The sequence below is a fragment of the Ochlerotatus camptorhynchus genome, unplaced genomic scaffold (assembly GCF_037179485.1).
Source record: "Ochlerotatus camptorhynchus isolate MF236.1 unplaced genomic scaffold, CSIRO-AGI_Acam_v1.1 ptg000350l, whole genome shotgun sequence".
Taxonomy (NCBI): domain Eukaryota; kingdom Metazoa; phylum Arthropoda; class Insecta; order Diptera; family Culicidae; genus Ochlerotatus; species Ochlerotatus camptorhynchus.
The window spans coordinates 820,967-848,465 of record NW_027040838.1 but is presented as its reverse complement, the minus strand read 5'-3'; the positions used below and the strand labels follow the sequence as shown (position 1 = coordinate 848,465).

The window sequence follows — 27,499 nt, the reverse complement described above, 5'->3', positions numbered from 1 at the left end:
CTAATCACTGTTGATGTATCACTGCCGTACTCAAGAAGCGCTTCAAATTTCTTCTCTAGGTACCTCTGCTCCAATTTCTTTTCCTCTTCGATCTTCAGCAACTGCAGCTTCAATCTCCTTCTTGACTCGCTCTGTGAGCTTCTTCCAATGCTCCTAGATCGCTGCGATGGGGGTGGATTTGTTGCCGTTTGGTCTCGATCAACTACGGGGGGAGCCGTTGGTTGTTTACTGCTCAGGGTAGCACAGCTGGCGCAGAACCAACTTACATCTTGGATTTCCTGCGTTACCTTTACACATGAAAAATGAAACCACCGCTTGCAACTATCGCACTGAACCATTTCCATACTGTTAAGCTCCCCACACAATTGACAGTCTGACAACCGAATCGAACGCGCGTTCCGCGGCGGATTACGTCTGACCCCGCTTACGACACTAGCAGGTTTATCATCTTTATTTCCTTCACATACAGACTGCTTTGGGACCGTCCCAGTCACCGGTCGGTTCGATTTATTGGCATTATCTACAATTACCTGGCCACTAGGAGAGGGATCGGCGACGGTACTTGGCGCACAGTGGACAACATCTGTCGCGGGCTCTGCGACTAGCTGCTCACTCACCCTTACCACTGTATTCGCTTCTCTTCCAGATCCAGCTGTGGGATGCTTCGACGACATCTCTCGGTTCGACCAAAAGAATTTATAAAATGTTCGAAGAAAAGTTGCGGACGTCGCCAGAATTTACCGAATTCATGAACATTTATTCTGAGAGTAATCGATGTTATAAATTCCTAAAAGGATTTAAGTATGTTAAATTTAGTATAAATTACCGGGTATCAATTACGACCTACTTTTGCTAATTCAACACCTCTTCAAACATAAATCCGATTGCGTCGTAGGCATCCCTAACTTGCGCAGTTTCAGCTGTTGCATATTGAATATTGATTAGCAAACGGGTGCTTATAATCTTTAAATTAATTAATTTTCCCTTACCTTTTAGTTCGGTAATATAGACTTAATTGTAGTTTGTAGAATAATATAGCAGTTTCTCCTAAATTTCTATTTATAGATGTAACCTATTATTTAAGAACACTAGTCAGTAATTTGATTCGGCATTTGTAATTTGTTCTTCTCACCTTATGTTGATTTCAGTATTAACTGTAGGAAAACAACTATGTTTAAGCACTAGATAGGTTAGCTTAGGTTAAGAAACTAGATTTTAAGGAAACTTTTAGATATTAAGCATAGAATAATTTTCACTTTCCTTCAATCGAGCTACTTTTTCTTCTATCCACGTTTGGCAAGTCATCAACGGATGACAGATCGCGATCACGGCAGCTAAGATGACATAGCGATCATGCAGTGGTGATCATGCGAGATCAGTGACGGGTCCCGCTGCTCACTTCTCATCACTCACAGGAAGTCGAGGGGTTCGCCGAATCGATAGGCGTAGTAACAAGCACCGTTCGGCGCGACCGGATGGAATTCGATTTTGAAATCTGTGTTAGAGAAAGCGCTTTTTGCAGGCAATCGGTGATAATTTTGATGACCATTGCAACAGTTGGACATTTGCGTAATTTTCAATAGTGACCTGTTGAAAATTTATAATGTGTTCATTTTAGCAGATTCGTAGAAAAAAATTAATTAAAATCCATCCTGGTCAAGGTGTTAATATTCCATGAGTTTGGCAACCCTGAAAGTTATGACTTTTGTGATCGTGATTTCACTGATAGATCATGACAAGCATTCATCTTCATTCTCATGCTAGCGTTAGCGGATCGGGAGGTGGAAGTGGAACCTGGGAACCATCAAACCAATACGGTGTTGATTACATGCAGAAACAAAGGAGAAACCCGATCGATGATGAATGAAATTTTTGTCTATTAAATTCTAGAACTCGAACGGGCGATAGTTCAATCCCACGCTAGGAGCAAAATCGTCGCACCAGTTTTAAATCATCTGATCGACACAGAAGTGCGTGTCCTCAAAGATATAACCCAAGTCTATCGTATCGCTGATGATGATGCCTTCTGCCGCCTCCTAATGACACACCACACACCGTTCAAGTCTACCATGCTACGATCTGATGCAGTTTTGGTACCTTCCGAAATGTACCACTGATGAAAACTATCAAACATTTCCCCCTGAAGATCCGTCATGTTTCGAAAATAGGATTCTCGGCCACCACAGATTTCAGCGGAAGCGCTTTATCCGGCGCCTGTAGGTTTGTATCGAACTCGATAAGTTTCAGCCCAATCCACTCAGCTCGTGGATTCGTAATTGAAGAGCTTATAGCAGTTCGGATAAATCTTTCAAAATTCTATGGACATCCCTATAAAGTCCTGTGGTTATCCCATCGAAGTCCATACCAATTGAGACTAATGACTGGCAAGAATTTCAGGGGAAAATGTGAAAAACTGGCAAAACGCAGGGGAAAATGTGAAAATTTCCGTCCCGAAGATGCTGGGCGAGACCGGCAAAATTGTTAATGTACCACAACTCTCGCAGAAGATCATTGTACGCTTCGAGATTGGATACCCACGGCAGTCTAAAAGTTCAAAAATAAGAACTGACCTTTGGATGAATCATGTGGGCGAGCTTGTGAGCAGTGGTGGGAAAAGTTCGCGATATTTCACGAAGATAATTAAGGAAAAGTTCGCGAGTCGTATTAAGTTTTGGTGAACTTTTCCAATACTGAATGTGAGGATTCATCAAGCTCGAGGCTCATCGTTCCAAAATTAAATCCGATCTTCGCAGGATGCGTGGTACTCTTCTTTCCGTAACAGTTGGTATCCATTTGGTTGATATTGGTGAAATTGTTGGTGTGGCATTTCGAATTTATCATCAAAGGCAACATTCGGGCATCGAATCGAATCTAGAGGTAACCTAGTTCAGCCGTCTGGATTGCCGTACCGACAAGGACCGGCCATGGTGTAGATGAACTCGACTGAAGTGAGGTCAGAATAGAAGCTGCTCTAGATGAAAACACGATTGGCTGAAATTTTTGCTGTGATTCGGAAGAGACGGACTTGGTTTTGCTAGGGTTGAAAGAACGACCCTTAACAGCGGTGGGTACCCGTTTGTCGTTTTTAAATTTTTCATTGAATCTTTGTATCACCAGTTTTATGTATGACACTCTCTCACTAGCTTCATTTGTGAGTAAACAAAGTATTCTTTGGTACAAGCAATGTAAATATTTACCTTATTTGACAAAACACAGGTAATCATGACAGCAGTAGGTCTCTTTTCTTCATTCAAATTGTTTTCAATAATCAAACGTCATGATTACCTGGGTTTGTCAAATAAGGTAAATATTTACATTGCTTGTACCAAAGAATTGAACCGAGTAGTAAACCTTAGCAACGATTGGTGCAACGTCAACACTCAACAGTGATGCCATTTTGTATTATAATGTCTGTATTGTGACTTTTGGCATGACCGAACACTCCTAGGTAACTAGCTAAGTATCATGAGACCTCTGAACTGTGTCGCAGGGCCAGCATGCTACTGGGTATTCGGAGGGGCTACGCGCACAAAGTATGAAAACAGGAATATTCACATTTTCTATAACACTTATTGCCCTATTCTGTGGCGTGTGGGTGAGGGTTTTCACATATATGTGGCGTGTATGCTAGGGTTTAAAATTTGCACTGTACATACTGCTGCAGCGGGATCTCCTACGGCGTCGCGACGCTGGCGTTGGCCCACACGGCTGCTCCTGCACTACCGTGTGGCCGGAAACTTGCGACGCGGGCTGCAAACAGCGTTTCGTTGCTGAATTGGGAGAATGGCGGATCTGACCGTGGCATGCCCACCTTGGTCGAGCGGAGACGGGACCCTCCTTGACAATTAGGCCACCGGCCTGAGGGAATCGTCCCTGATGGACGATCGAGGATAATTAGCGATTAGGGTCCGAAGCCATCTTGACTTCCGAGCCGAGCCGTGTAAGACCGTTTTATTTTACGGCACGAGGTCCTGCGAATTATTACCATTCAGTCAGGGAAATTTCCGTCATGATAATAAAAATCAATTACCTGAACAGAGGCAGTCTTTCCAGCCCTTCACACTCAACTGGTCTACACAGATGCCTGGTTACTTCTCCTCATTAGAAGTTTTTCTTTAGAAGATGGCCACTCGCATGCCTTTTGCCGATCATTCTCCATTTTTAGCTTAAGGCTACGATTTTCCTCTTTTTAGTATCGTTCGAGTGTTTTCGCAGCGGTACTAACCCTCTCGATACTGTGTGTTTGTACCTCGCTACCTTCTGGGTTTGTTCTTAAAATATGTGAATTTTCCAAACAACAACAACTCATACAGACGAAAATCCACGGATTGTAACTAACTGGTTACAGTATCCTACTTGTCAAAGTGTGCCTTAATGTGCCGAACAGTGTGTCATACTGTGCTTCGGCAGAGTATCCAGAGTTGATTGCCCCTTGTACTCGCTATTGATTTTATTTCGTATTGATAATGAATGATTCATAAAATAAATACGAAACTTTCGTGTCGATAGAAACAAAAAAGTACGAAACATTCGTATACTCAAAACATAATATGAGTGCATTGTGCGGTACAAAGGGCAATGAAAATTTCGTAAAACAAAGTAATTATTGTCGTTCTGCTTATCTTTACATGTACGAAGCGGTGGCGTCGCGTAACCTCACTTTCTACCAGTTCAACAACTTTGAAAACATTTTTACATTGAAATCAGTTTCAAAGGGCATAGGGTCTCCTTATTTCACTAATTTGTATCGATTAGAACCAATATTGTTTTTTTTACGTTTCGAGAGTTGTTGAACAGGTCCCTTAAATATTGTAATCTCATCTCCAGCATCATCAGCATCACTTGCATCAGCAACAAATATGAGCAGGATTACAACAGCAGTAACAGAGTTGGTTGGAAATGCTATCTAACATGAAGCTTTAGTGTGATAATTTATTAGCTAGAGAATGGGTCTTTAGAAGAGGGTAGGTAGATAGTTCCGTTAGAGTACGTCAGTATGAAAATTGAATAGAAGTTAATCGACTGGAAATGCTTTCGTCAACGTGGGGCTTTAGGTAGTGATGAAACGTCGCTAGAACTATTCCACAGCCGCAGACAGTAATGAGCAAAGGTGGGCGCACACTTTTTACCTTTAGATTTGAAGACGTACTTCAAATCTCCGCGTACATCGTACGGGTTAGGCAAAAGGTGTGCGTTTGACTTTGTACTGTCGCATTAATGGCCCTTTGCTCATTTTCAACTACTATTCAATTTTCATACTGCCGTATTCTAACGGAACTTTCTACCTACCCTCTTCTAAAGATCATTCTCTAGCTAATAAATGATCACACTAAAGCTTGATAGCATTTCCAACCAAATCTAAAAATCGCAAACTTCACGTATGAAGTCAAATAAAAACACTTTGAAAGCAGTAACAGCTTTTCAGCACATCACCGCCATCAGCATCAAGAGCAACACAAATACAAAAACAAGCACCTTAGAAGACAAGAAGAGCAGCAGTTTGCTGGTCCGTACGAAATTCAGTTCGTGTATTGTACGAATAAGGCAATTAGCATTTTGACAGATGAATTTTCGTACAATTTACGAAAAACGTGTTTTATCTGCGAAACCCATTTTTACGGAACGAGCGTAAGAGAATTAACGAAAAAAATATGTTCAGTGTAGCTTCGCTCCGCTCAGGTCTTAATACGCCTTTATATAGTAGCACGTGCAACGAATCGCTTCGTTCACCCGCACCAGTAACGTCAATCTCATCCAGTAAGGACCGCTGAAAGGAGGCATTCAATAATTACGAAGGGGGGGGGGGGGGGGGGTTATAAATTTTCTTACGTTTTCTTACATCGAAGGATTGAAGTCCCAGAAATATCTTATGTAAGCATGAACAAGCCATAGTCAGGGTAGTTTGCCAATTGTTGCACAGCTAAACACGCGCTTTTTGTTAGTTAGCAAATTTACGAGGTTGAGGTCACTTTTTTGTGACTTGGTTACTTTTTTCAAGCCAGTCACTAAAAAGTCAAGGCAAGTCACTTTTTCTTGTAATCAGTCACTATTTTCAACTTTTTTAGCGTGAATTTATTTCAAGATTGATCATTATATGCTTTGTGACGTTTAATCGCCTTTCTCTGTCTACAGGGTGTCTACTCGATTTTCTAAATAAAATTACCTGAGTTTTCCATGTTTTTCCAGAACTTTAACGGATAAATTCTAGGCTTGTATAAGAAAGCTAATTTTGAAATGCGTTAAAAATATCCTTTTTTTGTATATCAAAAATAACACCAATTAACCAAAACGTTTTTTAAGACATGGCAATCAGTTTTAAAAAAATCAACTTTACAATCAAATCCATTAAATGTTAAAGTTTAACACTTACTTAATTTCTAACTTTTATAAAGTTAAAAACTTTCTTAATTTGAGCAAGTCCAAGATCTAAAAATATTCAATGCCTTGAAGTTTCGTGCCAGAATTAAGGGAAAAAAAAATCATGTTCGTAGTTAACTTTATGAAAGATTAGAGATCTTCATTGCAGTCCCATTAACTTCACAACAATTGTAGGAACTTTGGAAAAGTTTTTTTTTCAAATGAAAGAAAATGCTGAGAATTTCAGTGAAGCTCCATAAACAAACCTCAGTAACATAAAGGAAGTTAACACGCTGAAAATATGAGGAACTAACTGGAAGCTTTAAGAACCGCAAAGCTGTTCTTTTAGCATCCAAAAATTTTCAGAAACTTTTATGAAGGTCCTAGAATGTCAGAGAACTTCACAAGTGTCAAGTGAACCTGAAAAATATAGAAAACTTGAGGGTTATTGTGCAATTTTTTAAGAAATTCTAATCACCTCAGAAAAGCTAGATCTAGAGATCTTTTGGGGAATTTTAGAACTTAAGAGCAGTTAACGTAACTTTCGTCCAGACTTTTGGAGCAGTTTAAAGATGTATAATCGTAAATTTATAATCAATGATGTGCTGAAAAAAAATCGAGACCCCTTAAGATGTTCCGAGGATTTCCGGGAAGTACAGAGACCTTCAGAAAATTTAATTAATTTATAACTTCATAAATATTTCAGGAACTTCACAGAAGTCCAGAGAATTTCAGGGAAATTTAAAGGTGTTTACGGGAATTCAATTTTTTGTTGATCAGAACCGACATCTTCAATATAATTGAGAGCTTTATGGGAGCTTCGAGAACATCAAGAAAGATCAGAGATTCAAAGGGCAGTTCAAATAATTTTAAGGAAATTGTAAAAACCGTAAAGAAGTTTCGAGAAAGTCAGGGAATTTCCGGACACTTTAGCAAAGGTCCGAGAGAATTTCTGGAACGTGATGAAATTTATATGAACATCCGGAAAACGTATTTTAAGATGGAAATTTAAAGAACTTAAAAAATGCGAAAATTTAGCTAAGTTGATAAGAGAACATCAACAAAGGTCCATTAATTAAAGAAAAATGTGAGAGCTTTTAGCTAGCAGCGTTATCTTCAAAAAAATCCAGAGAACTTATAATTTATTTAGAAAGTTACATGATATTCAGCTAAGTTCCGAGTACTTTGAGGACGATCAGACAACTTCAGAATAATCCCATTAACTTAAGAAAACTTGCAGCGACTTTACAAGGAGTTCCGTCAGAAGCGTTAGGGAATTATGAATATATATCAGAAAATTTGCCGGATTATTAAGGGGGTAGTACACTTTGAACGTCCAAAAAGTAAGGCATTTTCGTTAATCTTTTTTAAGCAATAAAACACTCAGGGAGGGCAAATATGTTATAACCCATTTATTAGTCATCCTTCGAACTACAATTTGTATTTTTTTGAACTCGATTGGCGTCTCCCCGTGGCCGGTGCACCAGGTCGCGCGGAAGTCGGAAAACGGCGTGGGAAAAAGTTGTGGCCTTAGGAAAAAAAAGTCCATTTTTTCACCCTAAAAATGCTCACAAAATCGTGGATTAAAAATCCATTTTTGACAAACTCGAAAATGTGGATACGTATTTCTAAGCAGAATTTAATTCTGAACAAGAAAACCCAGGCGATATCCAAATTTGATGATAGCTGGTTAGAGTTATTTCCCACGCCAGTTTGAAAAACCCCGTTTCGAGATAAACGCGTTTAAAGATAAAAATGCTCTCTCAGTGCGCCGGTATATGTTATAGGAAATCGCTTCGTAAAGCGGTAAGGAATATTCTGGCGGACTTGGAGTCTTTTCTAAATTAAAGTATACATCCCAAGAAACATTTTAAGCCAGAGTTGGTTGGAAATGCTTACATGAAGCTTTAGTGTGATGATTTATTAGCTAGAGAATGATTTTTAGAAGAGGGTAGGTGGATATGTCCGTTAGAGTACGGCAGTATGAAAATTGAATAGAAGTTGAAAATGAGCGAAGGGCCATTAATGCGACAGTTTTCAAAGATAGACGCACATTTTTGCCTAGCCCGTACGATGTACGCGGGGACTTGACGTATGTCTCCAAGTCCACAGGCAAAAATGTACGTCCCTCTTTTTGCTCATAAACTGACTGCGGCTGTGGAATAGTTCTAGCGACGTTTTCATCACTACCTAAAGCCCCACGTTGCGAGAGCATTTCCAGTCGATGGTGTGTTATAATGCAGTTCTTCTTTACCCAACTATTGTGTTGCTCCTCTCGTCATGACCAACGTGATCATCTCAGAGAGAAAGCAGTAGGGTGGTGCCTGTGGACTTGGAGACATACTTCAAGTCCCCGCGTACATCGTACGGGTTAGGCAAAAATGTGCGTCTATCTTTGAAAACTGTCGCATTAATGGCCCTTCGCTCATTTTCAACTTCTATTCAATTTTCATACTGCCGTACTCTAACGGAACTATCTACCTACCCTCTTCTAAAAATCATTCTCTAGTTAATAAATCATCACACTAAAGCTTCATGTTACCATTACCAACCAACTCTGAAAATCGTTAACTTCGCGTATGAAGTAACATAAAAACACTTTGAATGAAATTTTAAGCCAAAAAAAATGCATTTTTTTTAAAAATCAAAGTGTACTCCTCCCTTAATCAAATTTAGAGAACGTCAGGTAAGCAGAGATAAGTCCAGGGAAAATTAGTAAGCGTTTATAATGGTTATAATACTTAAGGAAAATTGTCGAAACTTCAAAGCACATCAATAAATTTCAGTAAAGTTGCAGGTTCTTAAAAAATACTGATAAATTCAGGGCAGACTAGAGAACCTTTTAAGCAATTCAGTAATCGTTTAGGCAGTTTTAATAACACCAAGGCAGTCTAGCGCATTCAGCGCAGTATAACAAGCTGCATGAGAACTGCAAAAACTTTAAACAATTTTTGAGAATTTCAGAAAAGAATACAGAACCTCAGAGCAGTTCCGTTAACATTAGAGAAGTCACATAAATTTTAAAGAAGTTTAGAGAACTTCAGTGAATTGTTAAACCTTTAGAGGAGATCCATGATCGTTAGAAAAAATGAGGAAACTTTAGGAATTCCTATAAAGTTCAGGGAAGTTTGAGAATTTGATGAGAAGTATTGTGAGGCTCAGGCTAGTTTCTCAAACTACAAAAGAACTTCAAGGCAGTTTCATTAACATTTTGGGAACTTTCAAGTAGTTCTGAAGACCTCAGAATAGTCCATTACATATTCAACGGAAATTTCCATTGAAATATTCCTTAAATTTCGATGAAACTATCCTCTGAATTCAATTTTCTTTTAGTTTTCCTCGCAATTACCTTGAAATTCTCCAAAATAAGCAACACTTTGGAAAGATTCTCCGAGTATTCATTGAATTCCTTTTCGATTTCCTTTTGAATCTTACTCCTTCCCTTGGCATTCTACTCACATTGAAAGTCTCCTAAGAATTCATTGGCCTCCTTCGATTTCTTCTCATAATTTGTTTAGCAAACTCTCCCTAAATTTATTTTCTGAATTCCTTTGAAGAAGTCCTGGAGTTATTCTCAGATTTAATTGTGATCCTCCTTTTAGTATTCTAAAACAAATTCCAAGGACTTATGCTCCGAATTCGTTTTCTACCACAAACTTTGTGTAATTATCCCCAGAATGCCCATGTAATTTTCCTCTTTTACTTTTAATTCAATTCAGAGTTTTTTGAAATTCTATTCAAAACTATCAGGCTTCACATGAAATGTAAAATTCCTCAGAACTACCTTGAAAGCAGATTGCATTTCATGTTTTTCTGAAAGATTTTTTTTCCTAGCACTCCCTTGGAATGAGGTCCTTAGAAATAATAATAAAATTCCACGAGCCTATAAAACTGTACATGGAATTTGACTCCAGATTCTTGAAAATTCCTTGAAGTATTACACAGCCCATAATCGCATATCAGTCCCATAAGGTAAGGAAATCAAGCAAAGATGGGACTGATATGCGATTATGGGTAGTATAGCTTTTGTGTGCCATCATAACGACTACTTTTCTAGATAAACATTTCAAAAGGTCCTATCTGCATTGATCAATTCTCATCATCGACTTTCTCTTCCGTTAATAACTCAACTTCAACCGCATTCTCTGCTGTGTTCAAGGGTCTAAAGGGTGTCCACGATGAAATTGCCACACACAAAATTGATTCGCAAAATTCGAGTTTTCATCCGATTGCCATCAAATTTTCAGGGATTGAGAAATAACTATTAAACTTCATTTTACCATTTTACTCGTATTTTATTTACAGTCCATACGCAAATGCCCGCACCTTGGCCTTAACCCCGGCCATAAGATTCTGCACAACTTGTGAATCAACCGTTTTTTGCATGTAAACCCATACTTTCTTCAGTTCCTCGACTGTCTTCACTACCTGGTGGTGAAGGTGCTGCTTCATAATCGCCCAGTACTTCTCGATGGGGCGGAGCTCCGGAGTGTTGGGAGGGTTGAACATTTTCGGCACGAAATTGACCTTATTGTCCGCATACCACTTCAGCACGTCCTTGGAGTAGTGGCATGAGGCCAAATCCGGCCAGAAGATTGTTGGGACGTTGTGGGCCTTCAGGAGAGGAAGCAGCCACTTCTGGAGGCACTCTTTTATGTACACCTGTCCGTTCATCGTGTCCTGGGTCACGAAAGGTGCACTCCGCTTCCCGCACGTGCAGATGGCTTGCCAAACCAGGAATTTCTTCGCAAATTTGGACATCTTCTGAGTGCGGACATGCTCCGGAACGCTGAACTTATCCTTGGCCGTGAAAAACAGGTTGCCGGGGATCTGTTTGAAGTCGGCTTTCACATATGTTTCGTCGTCCATGATGCAGCATTCAACTTTCGTCAGCATGTTGAGGTACAACTTCCTGGCACGGGTTTTGGCGGACTTGTTCTGCTTCTCGTCGCGATTAGGGGCCTAATGAACATTTTCCTGTTAAGATTACTTAAGTTAACTGAATTTTAAGCTAGTAATAGCATAGAGGTAACTCTAAGATTAGTAGGTCCCGAAGAAACGTGCTCAACTTTTTGGCTCAGCTCTGGTACACTCTTCGGTCCCAAGCTAATCGATTCAAAGAACATTTTTTAACTTTCAACATGTCACCATGATCGGTAAACGTTAGCCGTGGCCACTAAATGCTGCATAATAAACAATGTAAATTGTGCAACAATTGACAACTTACCCTACAGACCATTCATTTTTTTTTCTTTATCTTAGAGATTTTTAGCCTTAGGCTAGTTCATCTCTTAGACCATTCAAATATTCAATGTACAAACACTACTAAATTTTACAATATGGGGGTTTGAAAATCCCAAAAAAGTGCTTACGTAATTATTGCCTGACCCCAAACGTCCTTTTCCAGGAAGTGCGAAACAAGCTTTCCTTTGTCGCCGTGTCTCCTTCGCTCGCTTGGCTTTGGCATCACAACAAATGGTAACATTAGACGGCGTGGATGCCATGACATTTCCATCCAGAATCGCAAATTGGTCCTGCACTCGTCGTCGTCGTCGTCGACGTCGTCATCATCGTTCGCTGTTCACCGAAATTTTTGGCATGGGCAGTATTATTAGTTCAAGGACACCGTCAACGTGGTCGCATTGCCTATAGCTAGTGTTGCCATTTACAATTGACGTAATTCTCATTGATTAGCTCCTGGAATTGACATCACTACCAATGAACATGGCGTAGACGATTGTGGGAAAAGCTCCTTTTCTCAGGTCTACCCTAATTCCAAAATTCCGTCAAAGCCCGTCAGCTGTTCGCTTCCCAGAAGCCTCGTTTGCATTCCAACCGGAAAATCCGTGGCAGATCTCTCAAAATAAATCGTCACTCGGGTTTTTTTTTTCATTATGGGTATTCCTCGCTCTCTAGCGATCCTTTCGTGCACAAGTAATCGAATTAATGTGGCCCAGTTCCCTACATTATTGGCTTTTAAATCCGCTTGCCATCTCTCTGCACATTCTCGGTCGTTTCGTGCTAAAATTGACTGAGCCGACGACGATGACAAAGGCAATACCGGTCGGTCGGTCGGTCGGTCGGTCGGTCGGGTCTGCTGGCAGTTCATATCGCCGTAGCACGCGAACCGAGTCGGAATATCCAAATCGGAAGTAGCGACCAGCGATGGTGGAGATTGAAAATTTGTGCATGCCTACCAAATACCTTCGTGCGATTGTTGCTTGCCGCTTTTCTCCGCTCCGCCCTGAATCAGTTGATGGGTAGCATGGGGAAAACCCTTTATCCTTGAATTTCCTCTCCGTCGTCCTCCATGGTACAAATCAACAGAACAAAAACAGCTGAAACTGCGCTCCCTCTGCCGGAACATGTGATGTACGAATGAGAAGCAGCGCGATAAAAACGGCATGTCAGAAAACTATTTATCAGGAACAGGATTCACCGTTTGTTCCGGCGACCGCGCGGCATGCACCACCCCCGCCATATACGGTATACTTTTACACGCGTGTCTATGGCTCTTTTTCAATTTACCTTGCCCTATTTCCAGTCTCGATCTCTCCTACTGATGGTTTGCCCTTGGCAGCAGTTTCATTTCGATTCGGAGATTCTTTCCTCCTAGTCTGCCGCCTCCCCCCGGTGGCGTTGTGTCCATTGGTTGGCGCCTGAAAGTATAGAAAACAGTGGTGGACAAAAGGGTTGCGGCGGTGCCTCTTGGAGAAATGTTTTCGAAACTAGTTAGCGATATGCAATACTCTTTATATGCTCATTGATGGCGGTAAGCTCAGACTCGGATTAACTTTTAATGCCGACCCTGTTTGGGTGATCTGCAAAATGTTTGCTTAGGCCGACAACATAGTAGAAGCGATTCGATGCGATAGCAATTGGCAAAGCGAAATGCAGCGGCAAGCGAAGCAACCTATGACATAGTGAAAGCGTTTTTGAAGACATTACAGTCGCGCGCGCAGTGTAAAATATTTGTTCAAATTTTCGGTGTCCATTTTTCCTCACTAGAATCAGTCCACTTGCGTTCGAAGGCGTCAAAACACAACACGAACAGCTCTGTCGCTTTGCTGAACGCTTTAAGCGCCCATTACACATGTCCATATATTGACAAACATCGTATTGTCAATTTTCATTACAATATTATCAATACATAAATATTGAGAACATTAATGACAATACGCTAAAGCGCTCGTTACACGGTTCAATATATTGACAGTAAATTGACATACTGACAATATTATTGAAGAGGTCATATTGATGACGATGGATTGATGACGAGTATTGTTGAACAACTGATTTTCATTTCACTTTGTCAATATTCTTCCCCTACCCGATAGGAGGGAGAACGTACGTCATTTAGATCGACTAACTCACAAAGCACCTTCGCGCATGCAGTGTTGCCATTTGTTTAAATTTTCGTGTGTGATATGCAATCGATTTCTAACTGAATAAAAAATGTATCTTTTTACAGTCACCAATCACCCAGGCTTCGTTTATATGGATGTACATTTTCTACAAAATCACAAGCATAATCATGTTATTTTTTTACTTTAAAACAAAATAAATCTATCAGCGTTTCACATACCTACATGTAACGTAAATCAATTATTATATGCATATTTTTCATTTATTAATGTTTACTAAAACATCAGCATGGTAGTTTCTATTTGGGAAACTGCGTACCGTTAACGTGGGGTATTCCACACGTGTAGTAATTCCGCGCACTCGACAATCGATTTGATTAAATTCGATCAATTTGGAAGTACATGTCCTGTGTATTTTCTGTGTCCTGTCAAAAAGTTACAACATTTGGTATACCAATTTGGCATTTGAAAAAAAAAATGATATTAATTTGAAATGAGCAAATATAAGTAAATGTTGGGTGAAAGTTGGTTTCTATGTATGTATATCCACTAAACCAGGACTCCTATGTTTGGTAATTTTTGAACTACGGAACTGTTCGGTAAAAGTTTATAAATTAGTGAAAAATTAAAAAAAAAATGGAAATGTATACCGAAAATGGTCGGACCTAGTTAACCCCTTTTGAACGATACAAAACCAATCTGTCGATTTTATTGATTTCCTTCGAGTAACGGTCATTTGAAATTTTTCCAATTTTTTCAGCTGTTCAAAAACCCGGCAAAATTTACCGAATTCAGTGTGTAGCTCGAGTGTAGCTAGTATTTTCAATACATACAGGTTCAGCAATCGTTTCTGTTTGGACCCGAATGCAAACATGAACTCTAAACACACTTTCTTTCGCTGATTCATGTTTCTTGTGTGGGGAAATTGAGACAAGTAATATTGACTTCAATACATTAAGGTAAAAAAGACTTCTAACGTATTGCCATTAATGTTGTCAATATTTGTAAAACGATGATATTGATGGCGAAATTGACGGATTTTTGTCAATACATTCTGAGTATTGACAAAGTGAAATTGAAATCAGCTTTTCGACAATACTTGTCATCAATCATCGTCTTCAATATCACCTTTTCAATAATATTGTCAGTATGTCAATTTATTGTCAATATATTGATATGTGTAATGGGCGCTTTACACCTCTTCGCATCGCTTTCACTATGGCTGGTTTGGGCAATTCCCATAGAACGCTCATAGAGGGTGCTTTCACGCAAGCGCTCCGCTTATTGCCAACGAATCGAATCGCTTCGAATCGCTTCTACTATGTTGTCGGCCTTAGAGTCGTGTTGATTAACTCTTGGTCGAGATTTAATCCGACGATAATATCTGTTTTAGCTCACCGCCATTAGAATCCTTAAATATACCCAAATCCGGTTTATTATTACGATAGTCAAAGAGAAATCAAGAACAACATGTGAAAAGGGCATACAAGCTTTTTGTAAACAAACCTTCTTATGTCTTTTTCTCGTCATCCACATGTAATCAATTTCCCATAATCCTGAGATATTTGAAGGTTCCTCTGGGTAAGATTCAAAATTTCAACTGATATTCGGCCATTTCCCACCTAAAAAGTGACCGACAAGGTGTTTGAGCGAAATTTTGGGACTACCGTGAACGTGGGTTATTCTGCGCACTCAATGCGAGAGCGGTGGACAAGAAAACCAACCGGTACACACATGTACTGGTACGGTCCTCAAAATCGCAACACGATAGAGCACACCGTGTAAAGTTTTCATTTCGTTTACACGGTAAACGAAACTTAAACCAAAATCGGGCCTCGGTTTCGAATACACAACCGAATCCATCAGCACCTTTACACGTGTAAACGAGTTTGGGGTCGGGTGTATGGAATAACAAACACGGATTCGGTTCAGTTTTTGCAAATCGAATCTGGTTTTTGCTGAACATGGTTAAACGCTTGGGCGAAGAAGCTGTAAATGGAGGTGCAGTGCTGCCGAATGTGCAAGTGAATTAAAGCTTAGATGATCAACATTCAAAGCGCCAAACTGTCAAATACTCCACAATATGGGTATTTTTGGAATCGTGATGACGATTAGGGACTGGAAATCGACGTATGACGCCATTTCATAATCAAAAATGAAAAAATAAAAACTGTAAATCTGGAAGCAATCAATCGCAAAAATGAAAACTATTTCGGTATCTATGGACGAGCCATTCTATGACGAATGTTGTGTGAAGATAGTAACTCTTGGTGGCCTGCCATACCGCGTCTTTGAACAACAGGGAATGTCGGACTTATTGAGACAAATTGAAAAGGCCCTAAAAATTCCGCAGATGAATAGAAAGGTAATTCCAGTAAAGGTTTCGGAAACGGCCATTCGATTTGAACAGCATTTACGGTGTCATAAAGCATTTACGTTGTAAGTTGGTTCCACTAGTTAATGCCAACTGTTTAGAGCAAGTGGCCGTGTGTGTTTCGTTTCCAATGCAGTCGGTCTACATATGTTGCGTCTACTTAAGGCCTAACTCGGACTGCGCCATGTACTCCAATCATGCATCTTGTGTTCAAGAATTGTGTGAGCTTGCTGAAACTACCGATACAGTCATAGTTTTGGGAGACTATAATCTGCCTAGACTATCATGGCAATTTGATGCCGACATGAATTCTTACATCCCGACCAACGCTTCATCTGAACCAGGAATCGCTTTGACCCAGTCGATCCTTGCATGTGGATCACAGCAGGTTCAGGATGTACGTAACGTAAACGAGAGATTACTTGACCTGGCTTTCGTTAGTGATACTGACAGAATCGAACTTTTCGAATCGCCCTGTGGAATTTTCAAGCTCGACGCTCATCACAATGTTTTCCGGTTTTATGGTGCCATTTTCGATATCATCCACGAATATACTCCTATTCGACGACATTGCCTCCGTGTTCACTACAATCAACCATGGTGGACCACGGAACTTAGGAACCTCCGAAACAGGTTACGGAAAGTCTAAACGTCTTTTCAAACAACGGACTGAGGAAAACATGCGATTACTTCACGACATGCAGGAGCACTACACCAGCCGGTTGAACACAGTTTTCCATGAATATGTATTGCGCATAGAGTCGGAGGCAAAGCGGGATCCATCGTCTTTTTGGACCTACGTGAAGAAACTTAGGCGGAATGGCGGTATACCACTCGATGTGTCCTATAAAGAAGCTCGTACTGACTCCGCGGAAGAAGCTTCTGATCTCTTCGCAAAATTCTTCAAGGATGTTTTTTCGACTACCCCTCCCGCTCATTCTCCGGATGATCGTCGTGACTGGATGAGCATGGAAGAGGTGATGAAAGTTCTTTAATCTGTAGATCCTTCTAAAGGCCCTGGTCCAGACTGTTTGCCGCCATCGGTCATTAAGAAATTTTCTGCATCTCTCGCTTCACCTGTGCCGATTATCTTCAATCGTTCGCTAGTTGGTGGTGTTTTCCCCACAATGTGGAAGGTTGCGTCAATCACACCTATTAACAAAGCTGGAAACATCCACAACGTTGAAAATTATCGCGGAATTTCGATTCTAAGCTGCCTCCCAAAAGCTCTGGAGAAGATCGTATATCAAGCGGTTAGGCCAATAATTGCCGAACATCAGCACGGCTTCGTGAGGAAACGCTCTACAACAACCAACTTAATGGTGTTTGTCAACTCGCTGATCAGCTCCATTGAAAAACGACGACAAGTTGATGCGATCTACGTGGACTTCAGTAAGGCGTTGTTCGATAGAGTTCCACATGTGCTTGCAGTGGACAAAATGAGGTGTATGGGATTACCTAATTGGATCACGATGTGGCTACAATCTTACTTAACTGACCGCTCAGCCTATGTGAGCATTAACGGTGTTAATTCGCCTAGTTTCGAGATACCCTCTGGTGTTCCCCAAGGTAGCCATTTGGGGCCTTTAATTTTCATCCTGTTCGTGAACGATCTGTGTAGTCGACTGTGTTCTTCGAAACTTATGTTCGCCGATGACTTAAAGATCTTTCGTACAATTAAGTCAAGACTTGACTGTTGCGCACTCCAGAAGGATATTGATTCCCTTTTGCGCTGGTGTACATTGAACGGTATGAAGGTTAATGTCACAAAATGCTGCGCAATATCTTTCAGCCGTTCACGCGAGCCCTTACGACATAACTATAGGATAGGACTCAGTGGTTTGCTCTTCGTTTCTTCAGTTAAGTATTTGGGTGTTATCATCGACTCTAAAGTCAGATTCAATGAGCACATATCCATGATAACTGCTAAAGCATTCGCCAAATTAGGTTTCTTGAAACGAAACACAAACGCATTCCAGGACATCTACGCGCTGAAATCACTATACTGTGCTCTCGTCCGCAGTCTTCTAGAGTATGCTGTTGTTGTGTGGGCACCCTTTTACGCTATTCAAGCTAACAGAATCGAAGCCATTCAGCGAAACTTCGGAAGCTACGCTTTACGTGTTCTGCCCTGGAACGATTCGGTAAATTTGCTGCCTTACGAAGAACGGTGCAGGCTGATTGACCTGGACACGTTGGCAGCAAGGAGGAAACTACTTCAGCGACTCTTCGTGTTTGGATTGTTTAACGGTGACGTGGATTGCAACTCTCTTGTGAGCCAAATCTACATCAATGCTCCTCAAAGAGTTCTACGTAGTTACACGCTTCTGTGGCAACCTACCCATCGAACCAACTATGGATTCAACGAACCGTGGACTTTGTGCTGTCGTGTGTTAAATGAAACGTTTGATGTATATGATTTTAACATTAATAAGTCTACTTACAGACATAGAATTCGACACCTAGCCTAGAAAATATCTGTACAACATTATGTTGAAGATTTAATTAAATAAAGAAACAGATGATTCCAGAAGGGCTGAAACGCCAGATGATTTGTCTAAAAATGGATATGGCAACCAGGAAAGGCCGCCATATTCTAGGAGTTCTCATTAAGTTCATCAAAAACGGACAGATTACTACCCGAACGCTCGGATTCATCGAGGTACACAGAACACACACTGCTGATAAAGGAAAAAGTGATGAAGATATTGACCAATTTTTAGATCACTATTGATCAAATGTATACTGTGACTACGGATAATGGTTCCAACTTCTTAAAGGCTGTCAGACTACTGCACGCACTACTATTTATGGCAGATGATGACGATGGTGAGATTGGCTGGAATGACGACGGTGGTGGTGAACGTTTCTGAAACCGAACTCCTTGATCAAGAAAACGTATCTGGAAGTGCCGTTGACCAAGAAGCTAAACAAGAAGATAGACACGAACCAATGTAGGAAACAGAACAAGGAGCAGGAAAGGATGCTGAACAAATAACACGACATGAAGATGAACAGGATGCGGTAGAGAGATACGACGACGAAGAAGAAGACGGTCTAGAGGACGAAAGTGAAATGCGATTTCTTGCGGTATCCGAAGCCTTAATTCAAAGTGTTCGATGTGCCGCCCATACTCTTCAGTTAGCGGTACATGACGCAATCAAAAAGCTAAAGGTGGAATCAAAACTTGCCCGTATCCGTGAGGTAGCAAAATCACTGCGACTGAAAAAGTACCGCAAGATAATCGAAATGAACAAACAACCGATACCGATCCTTGGCAATGATATGCGCTGGGGTTCATCATGTTCAATGGTAAGCTCTATGATTATATTTCTGCATATTTATCTGTATTAACTTCTCTCTTCATTTTTCCTCATATCACCAATTCTTATCCGGTGAAGGAAAATCTAAGAAAGGGTATTTTATGTTTTTCATTTATTTATTTTTCTTTTTCATTTTTTATCAATATGTGTTAAGGGTCAATACTTTGAGGAGCACGAAGATTTCCTACGAGAGCTGATGGGCGAAAATGATGATGCTGCTATGGGCAACGATTTGTGGAAATTCGTGAAGGAGTTTGCCTGTGTTCAAATCTGCTTTTATTGCAACAAAGAAACTACAGGAGGAATCGTTGGTGATGGGTGATTTGATGATTATATGGCTTGACTGGATTCTCCAACTCGAAGAGTGTGTGTCTAGCATGGCAAAAACATTGATTGAAACCATGAAAGATCGGCAACAAGCTCTTTTTGAGAACAAGGCTTTCCTTACGGCCATTAACACTGACCCCAGATTAAATTACGCTAGAACAAACTTTTTTATCGGAAGAAGAGAAGGCCATAGCGATTGACCATTTGCTTCAGCTTTGGGAGAAACTGAAGTAGAAGGTCGAGGAACAAGCAACAATGCCTTTGACATTACCCTCTACATCAACAGCTCCAGCAACGCGAGTGGAGGCAATGCTCACGGCAAAAACGGCAAATATTAACGACAGGAAGCAGAGTGTTGAAAGCTGAAACAACTGTCCATGGGCCAGAGGGTTAGTTCTACTGAAAACGTGCTGCTTTATTGGGAAAGTTTGAGAAAATGCGACCCAGAACTATACGCACTTGCGTAAATCACTTTGGCGGTCGCAAGCGTCTGTAGAGTGCTCATTTAGTGCACTTTCCTTGGTTCTTACCGACAAAAATCTTGCAAATATTTTGTTCGTTAAGCTTAACCGTGAGTTGTTTGATCAGAAATAGCTTTTTTTCCCTTGATTTGTATTCCGTGCTGAGCATCAATGCTGCCGACGCCAGAGAGGCAGCTCCCACACCTGGACCCTACCTATCGACCCATCAACTCATGAACCGGGGACCAACGGCTTTACTTCCCGAAGGAAGGCGGGATCAGAGATGTTATGCCTCAGAATATCCCGGCGGCACCGACTGGGATTGAACCCAGGCCTGTTGGGGTGAGAGATAATCACGCTTACCACTTCACCACCGGCGCCGCTTATCAGAAATAGCTGTTTTTCCGTAAATGTATGCATATCTGAACCGGCGTATAAATAAAATAAAATGTAAACTTTAAAAAAAATCAAAATAGCGTCATTCGTCAAAATGGCGCCATACATCGATTTCCAATCCCTACCCGTCATCCCGTTTTCAAAAATACCCATATTGTGGGATATTTGCAGTATTTCCCTGTTTTTTTTTTCAAACCGGAAGTCGCCATCTTGGATTTCAAAATGACGTCAGACATCAATTTACGGTCTCTACACGTCATTCCGATTCCAAAAATATCCATATTGTGTGGTATTTGACAGTATTTCCCAGTTTTTCTCTAACCGGAAGCCACCATCTTGGATTTGAAAATGGCGTCAGACATTGATTTTCGGTCCTTACCAGTCTTGTAAGCGGTCACGGTAGTCGACACATTTTCTGTGATAATCGACTGCTTTTGCCTCCGAAACTTGCAAAACAAGCTATCATAGTACAGTACCAAACTAAAATGTCATATGTCAGGTTCTGTCATACGAAACTGTCACCGAAGATCGTCACGAATGTATGCATTTGAGTTTTTCTCATAATAAGCGCTGCTGTTGTGCTTGTGTGAATTCTGAAAATAGCAAGCAATGATGTCTTAATAATAACATTTCTGATCAGAAATGATTTAATTTACACCAAATTGAGGAATTAGAACGAAATCACGCATGTGGTGAGTTGGTAAACGTGACTGCTTTCTAACACCCCAATAGGTCTGGGTTCAATCAAAGCCGAGGTCGGTGGGATTTTTCTTAGGCATACAAATCTCTGGTCACGTCTTCCTTCGGAAGGTAAGTAAAGCCGTTGGTCCCGGCCCATGTGTGTTGAATGGGTGCGATATCCAACGCAGGTGTAGAAGCTGCCTTTCTGCACATTCGATTGCCGTCAATGGATTTTTGGGAGGTTAATTAAGGTCGACGAAAATTTCAAATTTTACATCAGTCTCTAACACCTATTTCAGGTCATAATTCTATACAGACATTGAAAATAAATATGAAAGTGGTGCATTTTTTTCGACCAACACTGTACCGATACTGGTCAGTTGACCGCCAACGCCGACGATATACCTAAGTACATTTCTGCAATTGTGTTTTGTGTGTGTGCGCGAAGTGAAACCAACCCGGAGAATGAGGCCAAAAAGTTGCAACACCGATTGACAGTCGTCAGTTTCATCTGCTTCCGCTTCCTCTCCTCTTTTTCACTTTGCCACTTCCGGCTCGGATGGCAGCTTTCGTATGCCCTTTTTTCTCCTCTCAAGAATGTACCTACTTACTACATACACGGAACATACAACGATGCAACATTTCTAACTTAGTTTTCTCCTCTTTTCCCTTCCCAGATCAACCGTCGCGAGCCGCAGTCGCCGCTAGAAAATGAATCTCGGTCTATGGGGATGCTTGGTGCCCTGTGGACTGCAATACTGGTGCGAGAGTAAAAGCGATACATGCATTACGGAGATGGGGGCGACGGCATCAACTGATTGTCCCGGCGGTCCCGGCGGGATTCCGGGTCTGACGGGTGCTATCACGACGGCAGCTGGTGCTACGACCACGACACCCCTCACGGCAGCCGGCGGCGGCGGAGGTGGAATGGGCGGAGCATACGGGCCCGTCGGTGGGCCACCCGTTATCGTGCGGGAACGACGGAAGAAGGTCACCGGTTTTGCTACACTGAAGAAGAAACTGATTCGGCGACGGCGATCGTCAAAAGCATGCGACCATGGCCGGGTGCTGCGGGAGTTCGTGTCCAGCTGGAGTCCGATGGAACTGTCGGCACTACTGGAGGAGTACGAAGCCCTGGCGGCACTGAAGGACCTCTCGGTCCAGGCTGAGCTGGCAAGGCCACCAGCAACCACGTTCAAACAGGATCTCGCCAGTTTGTACGACTACAAACACTGCACCGACTGTGATCTGGTGTTTCGGGGAACGGTCTTCCCGGTACACCGTGCACTACTATCCGCTCGTTGTCCGTACTTTCGAGATCTGCTAGCCGGGTGCCCGGGCTACGGGGCACGTATCTGTTTGGAACTGCGCTCCTCACCGGTGGACGTTCCGATGTTTTCGTCGCTGCTGAGATATCTGTATACAGGAGATTTATGTACACACGATCCGACCATAGATGTAAGTCTGCTACGTAGATTAGGAGAAGATTTCGGTACACCGAATCCGCTAGAAAACGATCTGCGTTACCTGCTCGAAACTGGGGACTACGCAGATGCCGCCATAGTGTTCACCTCGGAGGGTGGCGACTACCATCGGCCCGATTCTGGCAGCTCGGAGTACGGTTTCCGGCCGAAACTGGAGCTACCTTGCCATAAGGCGATCCTCAGTGCACGATCACCATTCTTCAAGAATATGATCCAACGACGGATCCGTAACATCAACGAGGATCATCAACTGCACGGAACGGACCGTTCGCTGCATGTTCCGACACGGATCGTTCTGGATGAAACTGTCATTCCGAAGCGCTACGCTCGTGTCCTGCTGCACGCGATCTACCTGGATACCGTTGACCTGTCGTTGATCCTGCGTGGAAACGGATGCGGCAACGGTGCCGGCAGTCTCGGCGAAGTACAAGCTCTTACCCACACCGGCCGTACCCGACCTTCACCGCTGGAGGAGGCCATGGAACTGTACCAAATTGGGCGATTTCTCGAGTTGGACATTTTGGCTCAGGGTTGCGAAGATCTGATTCTCGAATGGCTGTCGCTGGATACGCTCGCTACGGTTTTGCGTTGGGGTGGTCAACCGCATGGATCTGCCTGGGTTTATCGCCAAGCTTGCCACTATTTGCGCGAGGAGTTCTCGGCCATTGTCGGTTCTCCGGTGCTCTTCCAGCTCGACAAATCACAACTGATCGAAGCGCTTCAGAACAACTTCCTCCAGGCGTCGGAACTGGAAGTGCTACAGGCTGTGCTGAAGTGGGGCGAACAGGAACTGATTCGGCGGATGGAGGATCGCGAACCGAACCTGTTGAGTCACACTGCACACTCGGTAACGCGGAAAGGAATTAAGAAGCGAGACCTGAGCGATGTAGAGTTGCGGGAGATTCTATCGGAGCTGCTTCCGCATGTTCGCATGGACCACGTACTGCCACCGAGTAACGAGATACTGAACCAAGCAATCCGGCGGGGTTTGGTCAGCACTCCACCGTCGCACATGATCGGAGACGATCGCGAGAGCTTGCGGATCAACGCTTGGATCCGGGGCGGCAAGAATCACGGTTTGTTCGTGCGGCCCCGGTTGTTTATGCCGTACTACGAGGAGGTTAAGGTGTTGCTGGAGGATCACATCGCATCGCAACAGATCGAAATGTTGCGCATGCGACGGTCCCGCCACATGCCGGACATTCCGGACACGTTGTATATGGTGTCCCGACTGAATAGTAATGCTAGTGGAAACATCGGCGGTGGAGGTACGGCCGGAGTGGACGTTGTGGCTACAGCGGCTGCGTCGATTCCGGCTCCGGACCCAAGCGCAATGGAAGCCATGCAAAAGAGGGAACAAAAGCTTCGACAGGTCCCGAGCTGCCAACGGGCGTTGACGCTTCCGCTGTCTAGCCGGAACGAAATCAATCGTCAGATCAGGCTGAGGGTGGTTCGGGAGTTCAACTTTCCGGATGAGATAGCGGAGCTGTTGGAGAACTCCAACTGCTACTGCTTGGATGCCGATGGCTCCACACCGAAAGCTCAGGGCGACGATATCCATGCGAGCAATCAATCATTGGACGAGGACACCACCCCGCCACCTTCGCCGGCACTGCCAAGTGATATTATTCCACAGAACGTGGCCTGTTATGGCCGCAACATGACATTCCCCCGGCAACAACCTCAACCACCGTCGCAAGTGATGCCGCATGGATCTGGAGCCACCGGTGGAGGAGGAGATCTGACTGGGGTTGGTGGCATGGGAGGTAGATTGCATCATCTGCCGGGAGGTATGCTCGGACCGAGTCCAAGTATTATAGGAACTCATCGACGTCAGGAACTGCCATCGTTAATCCCCGGTGGAGACGTGGTAGCCTATCGGCTGTCGGCACCGGCTGGAGATCACTCCGGCGAAGCTGGAGCCTGCTCGGAAGGACACCTCTCGGACATAATGCCGGACGTGGCAATGGCGACCGCGTCCCTCGGACAGCTACAGCTCGGCGACATGCCCGAGAGTCTCCATCTGGATCTGGGCGACGGACCAAGCCACATGATCGGGGCGGCGGGCTCCATGGGTTTACACAACCTACCGGTAGGTGGCACCACGGTGCGAAACATTTTCCAAAACCTTACAAATGTTTCCCTTCGTTTGCAGCATCATCGAATAGCGACACCTTCGCCGAGCAATTTCCATCACTACATGACCCGGAGCCATCCACCGTCCGGTTCGCTGGGTAGTGGTGGAGGAAGTGGTCACAGCGGCGATGGCGGAGCCGAACGAGGCGGCATGGGTGGCGGAAGACTTCCGAGTTCCCTCGGCGTATCTTCCCAGCAGGGCCAACCGGGAGCATCGGCGGCATCCTCATCGTCGTCGTACTCGCAGCGTTCTAACTCACCGTACACCTTACATCGAGCGAGTCCGGGCCTGCCGCACAGCTCATATCACACTGGGCCCCGGTTATAGAGACGGCTGCAAGTATTTCCCGACAAACGTCAGCTGTTCAGTATGCCTTTCTGAAAGGAGCACACTGGAGAGGGGGAGAGAGAACGAGCGAGCGAGCGAGCGAGTGTGAGCATGTTTGTGTGAAGGCGTACGTGCGAGTGAACGAGTACGACACATATGGGGCGAATATGTTTAGTTAAACGAATTAACTAAATTAAAACAAAGTAGGAGAAGTGAAGCAAAAACAAATACAAACTACTACAACTGTAAAAGGAAGGTAATTAATTACAACAAATACATAGATATTTGAATTAAGAGTTAAGTATTTCATTAATAATAACTTCAAGAAGCAGAACAACACTACAATGGCAAGGATATAAAAGTAATAATAGTACTAAAATAAACACAAAACAAAACAAACAAAACAGTAAGAATAATAATCGAAGACTTTTATATTTAACAAACAAATAGGAGAAAACCCACAGAAAACGAAAAGAAGGTCGACAGAGAAAGTGAAGCGAATTGAAAGCAAAGAGGAATGAGGCAAAACACACTCACACAGAGACACATGGCATATGATATGATGCAACTAGGCAGTGGAGAAAGCACGATTGAAGGGGCAGAACAAAACAGTATCCGGCTTGTATGTAGTAGTAATCGAATTTTTGTATTCGTTTTCTTTCGCGTACGAAAAATAAACAAAAGAAACAAAATAATAGACGAATGAGCGCGAAGGTGAATGCGAATCGAACCAGGACTAAAAAATAACAATCGTACATTTTCCCCTTGTTTTAGAAACTAGGCCGTGCCTTTAATTTATTCTATTTTAATTTTTAGCAAACTTTACACCCCTTCCACCATCCTCGTGAATATAATCAGATGTTTTAATAAGATGAAGTTTTAACGCTATTTATTTATCTTTTTCGCGATCTGTTTTTTTTTTTAACTTTAGGTTATCAGTAGGAATTTTTTCTCAATTGGGAAGCAAGGCAAGCAAAACAAGTGTTATTATGATTAAGTTGAGGAGATTTACTCTCTTGTGTTCCCACTAAACACACATTGGAATTTGGATGCTAACGAAATGAGCACAAGCGCGCGAGCGAGAATGGGAGATGAATGGAAATCAATTTCATGTTTTCGAATATTCGTAACATCAAAAGAAAAGAAAAAAAAAACGTAAACACAAGATGAACAAAAAAAAACTCTGTATCGTACGTGTATGTATAATGACTTATTACTATAATCGAGAAAAGTTTCAATCCAGCAACGGAAACCGCGACAGCACCAGCAAACGCAACAACCAGAACTGTGAGGGCGCGTAGGAGAGGAGGGCTCCAATTGAAATGGAATCAGTTTGATCTAGGTCGGAAGTGCACTCAGATTTGTTTGCTATATTTTTGGATAACACAATCCAACGGCGTATTGCTGAATCTTTCGAATCGGATTCTCCATTTGGAAATATAGTATATTTGAAAGGAAGATCCAATCCGGTGGAGTCAGGAATGGAATGATCTCATGATTCACACAAAAAGCATCCGTTTTTATGTCCTTCGTAGTAAAGCAATCCGCTTTTGATTCGGATTTGGATTTGAGCTAATAATTATCTACGAGTCAGAAGTTGTAATTCGACGGTTTTTTTTAAAGCCATGATTGAGGATCTGAATGGAAATTTTGAATGTTTCTTAGGTGACCAGTTTCAGGCCAAATAGGATAAAAAATTCGACTTTCTCCGATTTGCATGAAACTTTCCATAATTGCGTGTTATGGGCAATCATTCACATTTTTGCTAAAGTTCGGCAATTTTGGATCTTGATTTTTTTTAAGTAGGACTACTAATTTCTATACTGGGGTTCACATTAAAAAAAATCAAAATTCAGGCATGTAACGAAAAATCCCAAACACGGACGCAACGATAGAGCGCAAATCGAACAAACGACACATTGCGCATGCTCACAAGAGCAAGAGTGAACTCAATGCTCGGTGGATCGCTCACCATTTCACCAATGAAAGGAAGGGAGGAGAAAAGCAGCGATAATAAAAACGCTTGCCAAATCGTTTTCTTCGTCATTTGCTTTCGAGTAACGGACGGATAAGCATCGGACACGACGTATGAGTGGAACAGCACGCATTGCACCAATCCGAAGACGACGCAGTGTTGCCACATTATTTCCATTTTCAATCTGTATTTTCAACGTAAGAATTCTTTTTAATCTGTTTCTGGCTGACAAAAATCTGTAAAGATTCTATAGCATGATCTTATTGCGGATCGTCGTAAATATACTTTGAGTT

At 42.4% G+C, this 27,499-nt stretch overlaps 1 protein-coding gene across 1 annotated transcript in view; it reads left to right on the top strand.

Moving 5' to 3' along the window:
• LOC135709118 (BTB/POZ domain-containing protein 7) overlaps nucleotides 1-27,163 on the top strand; it is a 45,494-nt gene extending 18,331 nt beyond the window's left edge. The window contains exons 2-3 of the mRNA XM_065231321.1: nucleotides 21,961-24,859; nucleotides 24,923-27,163. Coding sequence (XP_065087393.1) covers nucleotides 21,995-24,859; nucleotides 24,923-25,231 — 3,174 coding nt within the window. The 5' untranslated portion in view covers nucleotides 21,961-21,994 and the 3' untranslated portion in view covers nucleotides 25,232-27,163. The remainder of the gene's footprint in view (nucleotides 1-21,960; nucleotides 24,860-24,922) is intronic.
• Nucleotides 27,164-27,499: the final 336 nt, after the last annotated feature.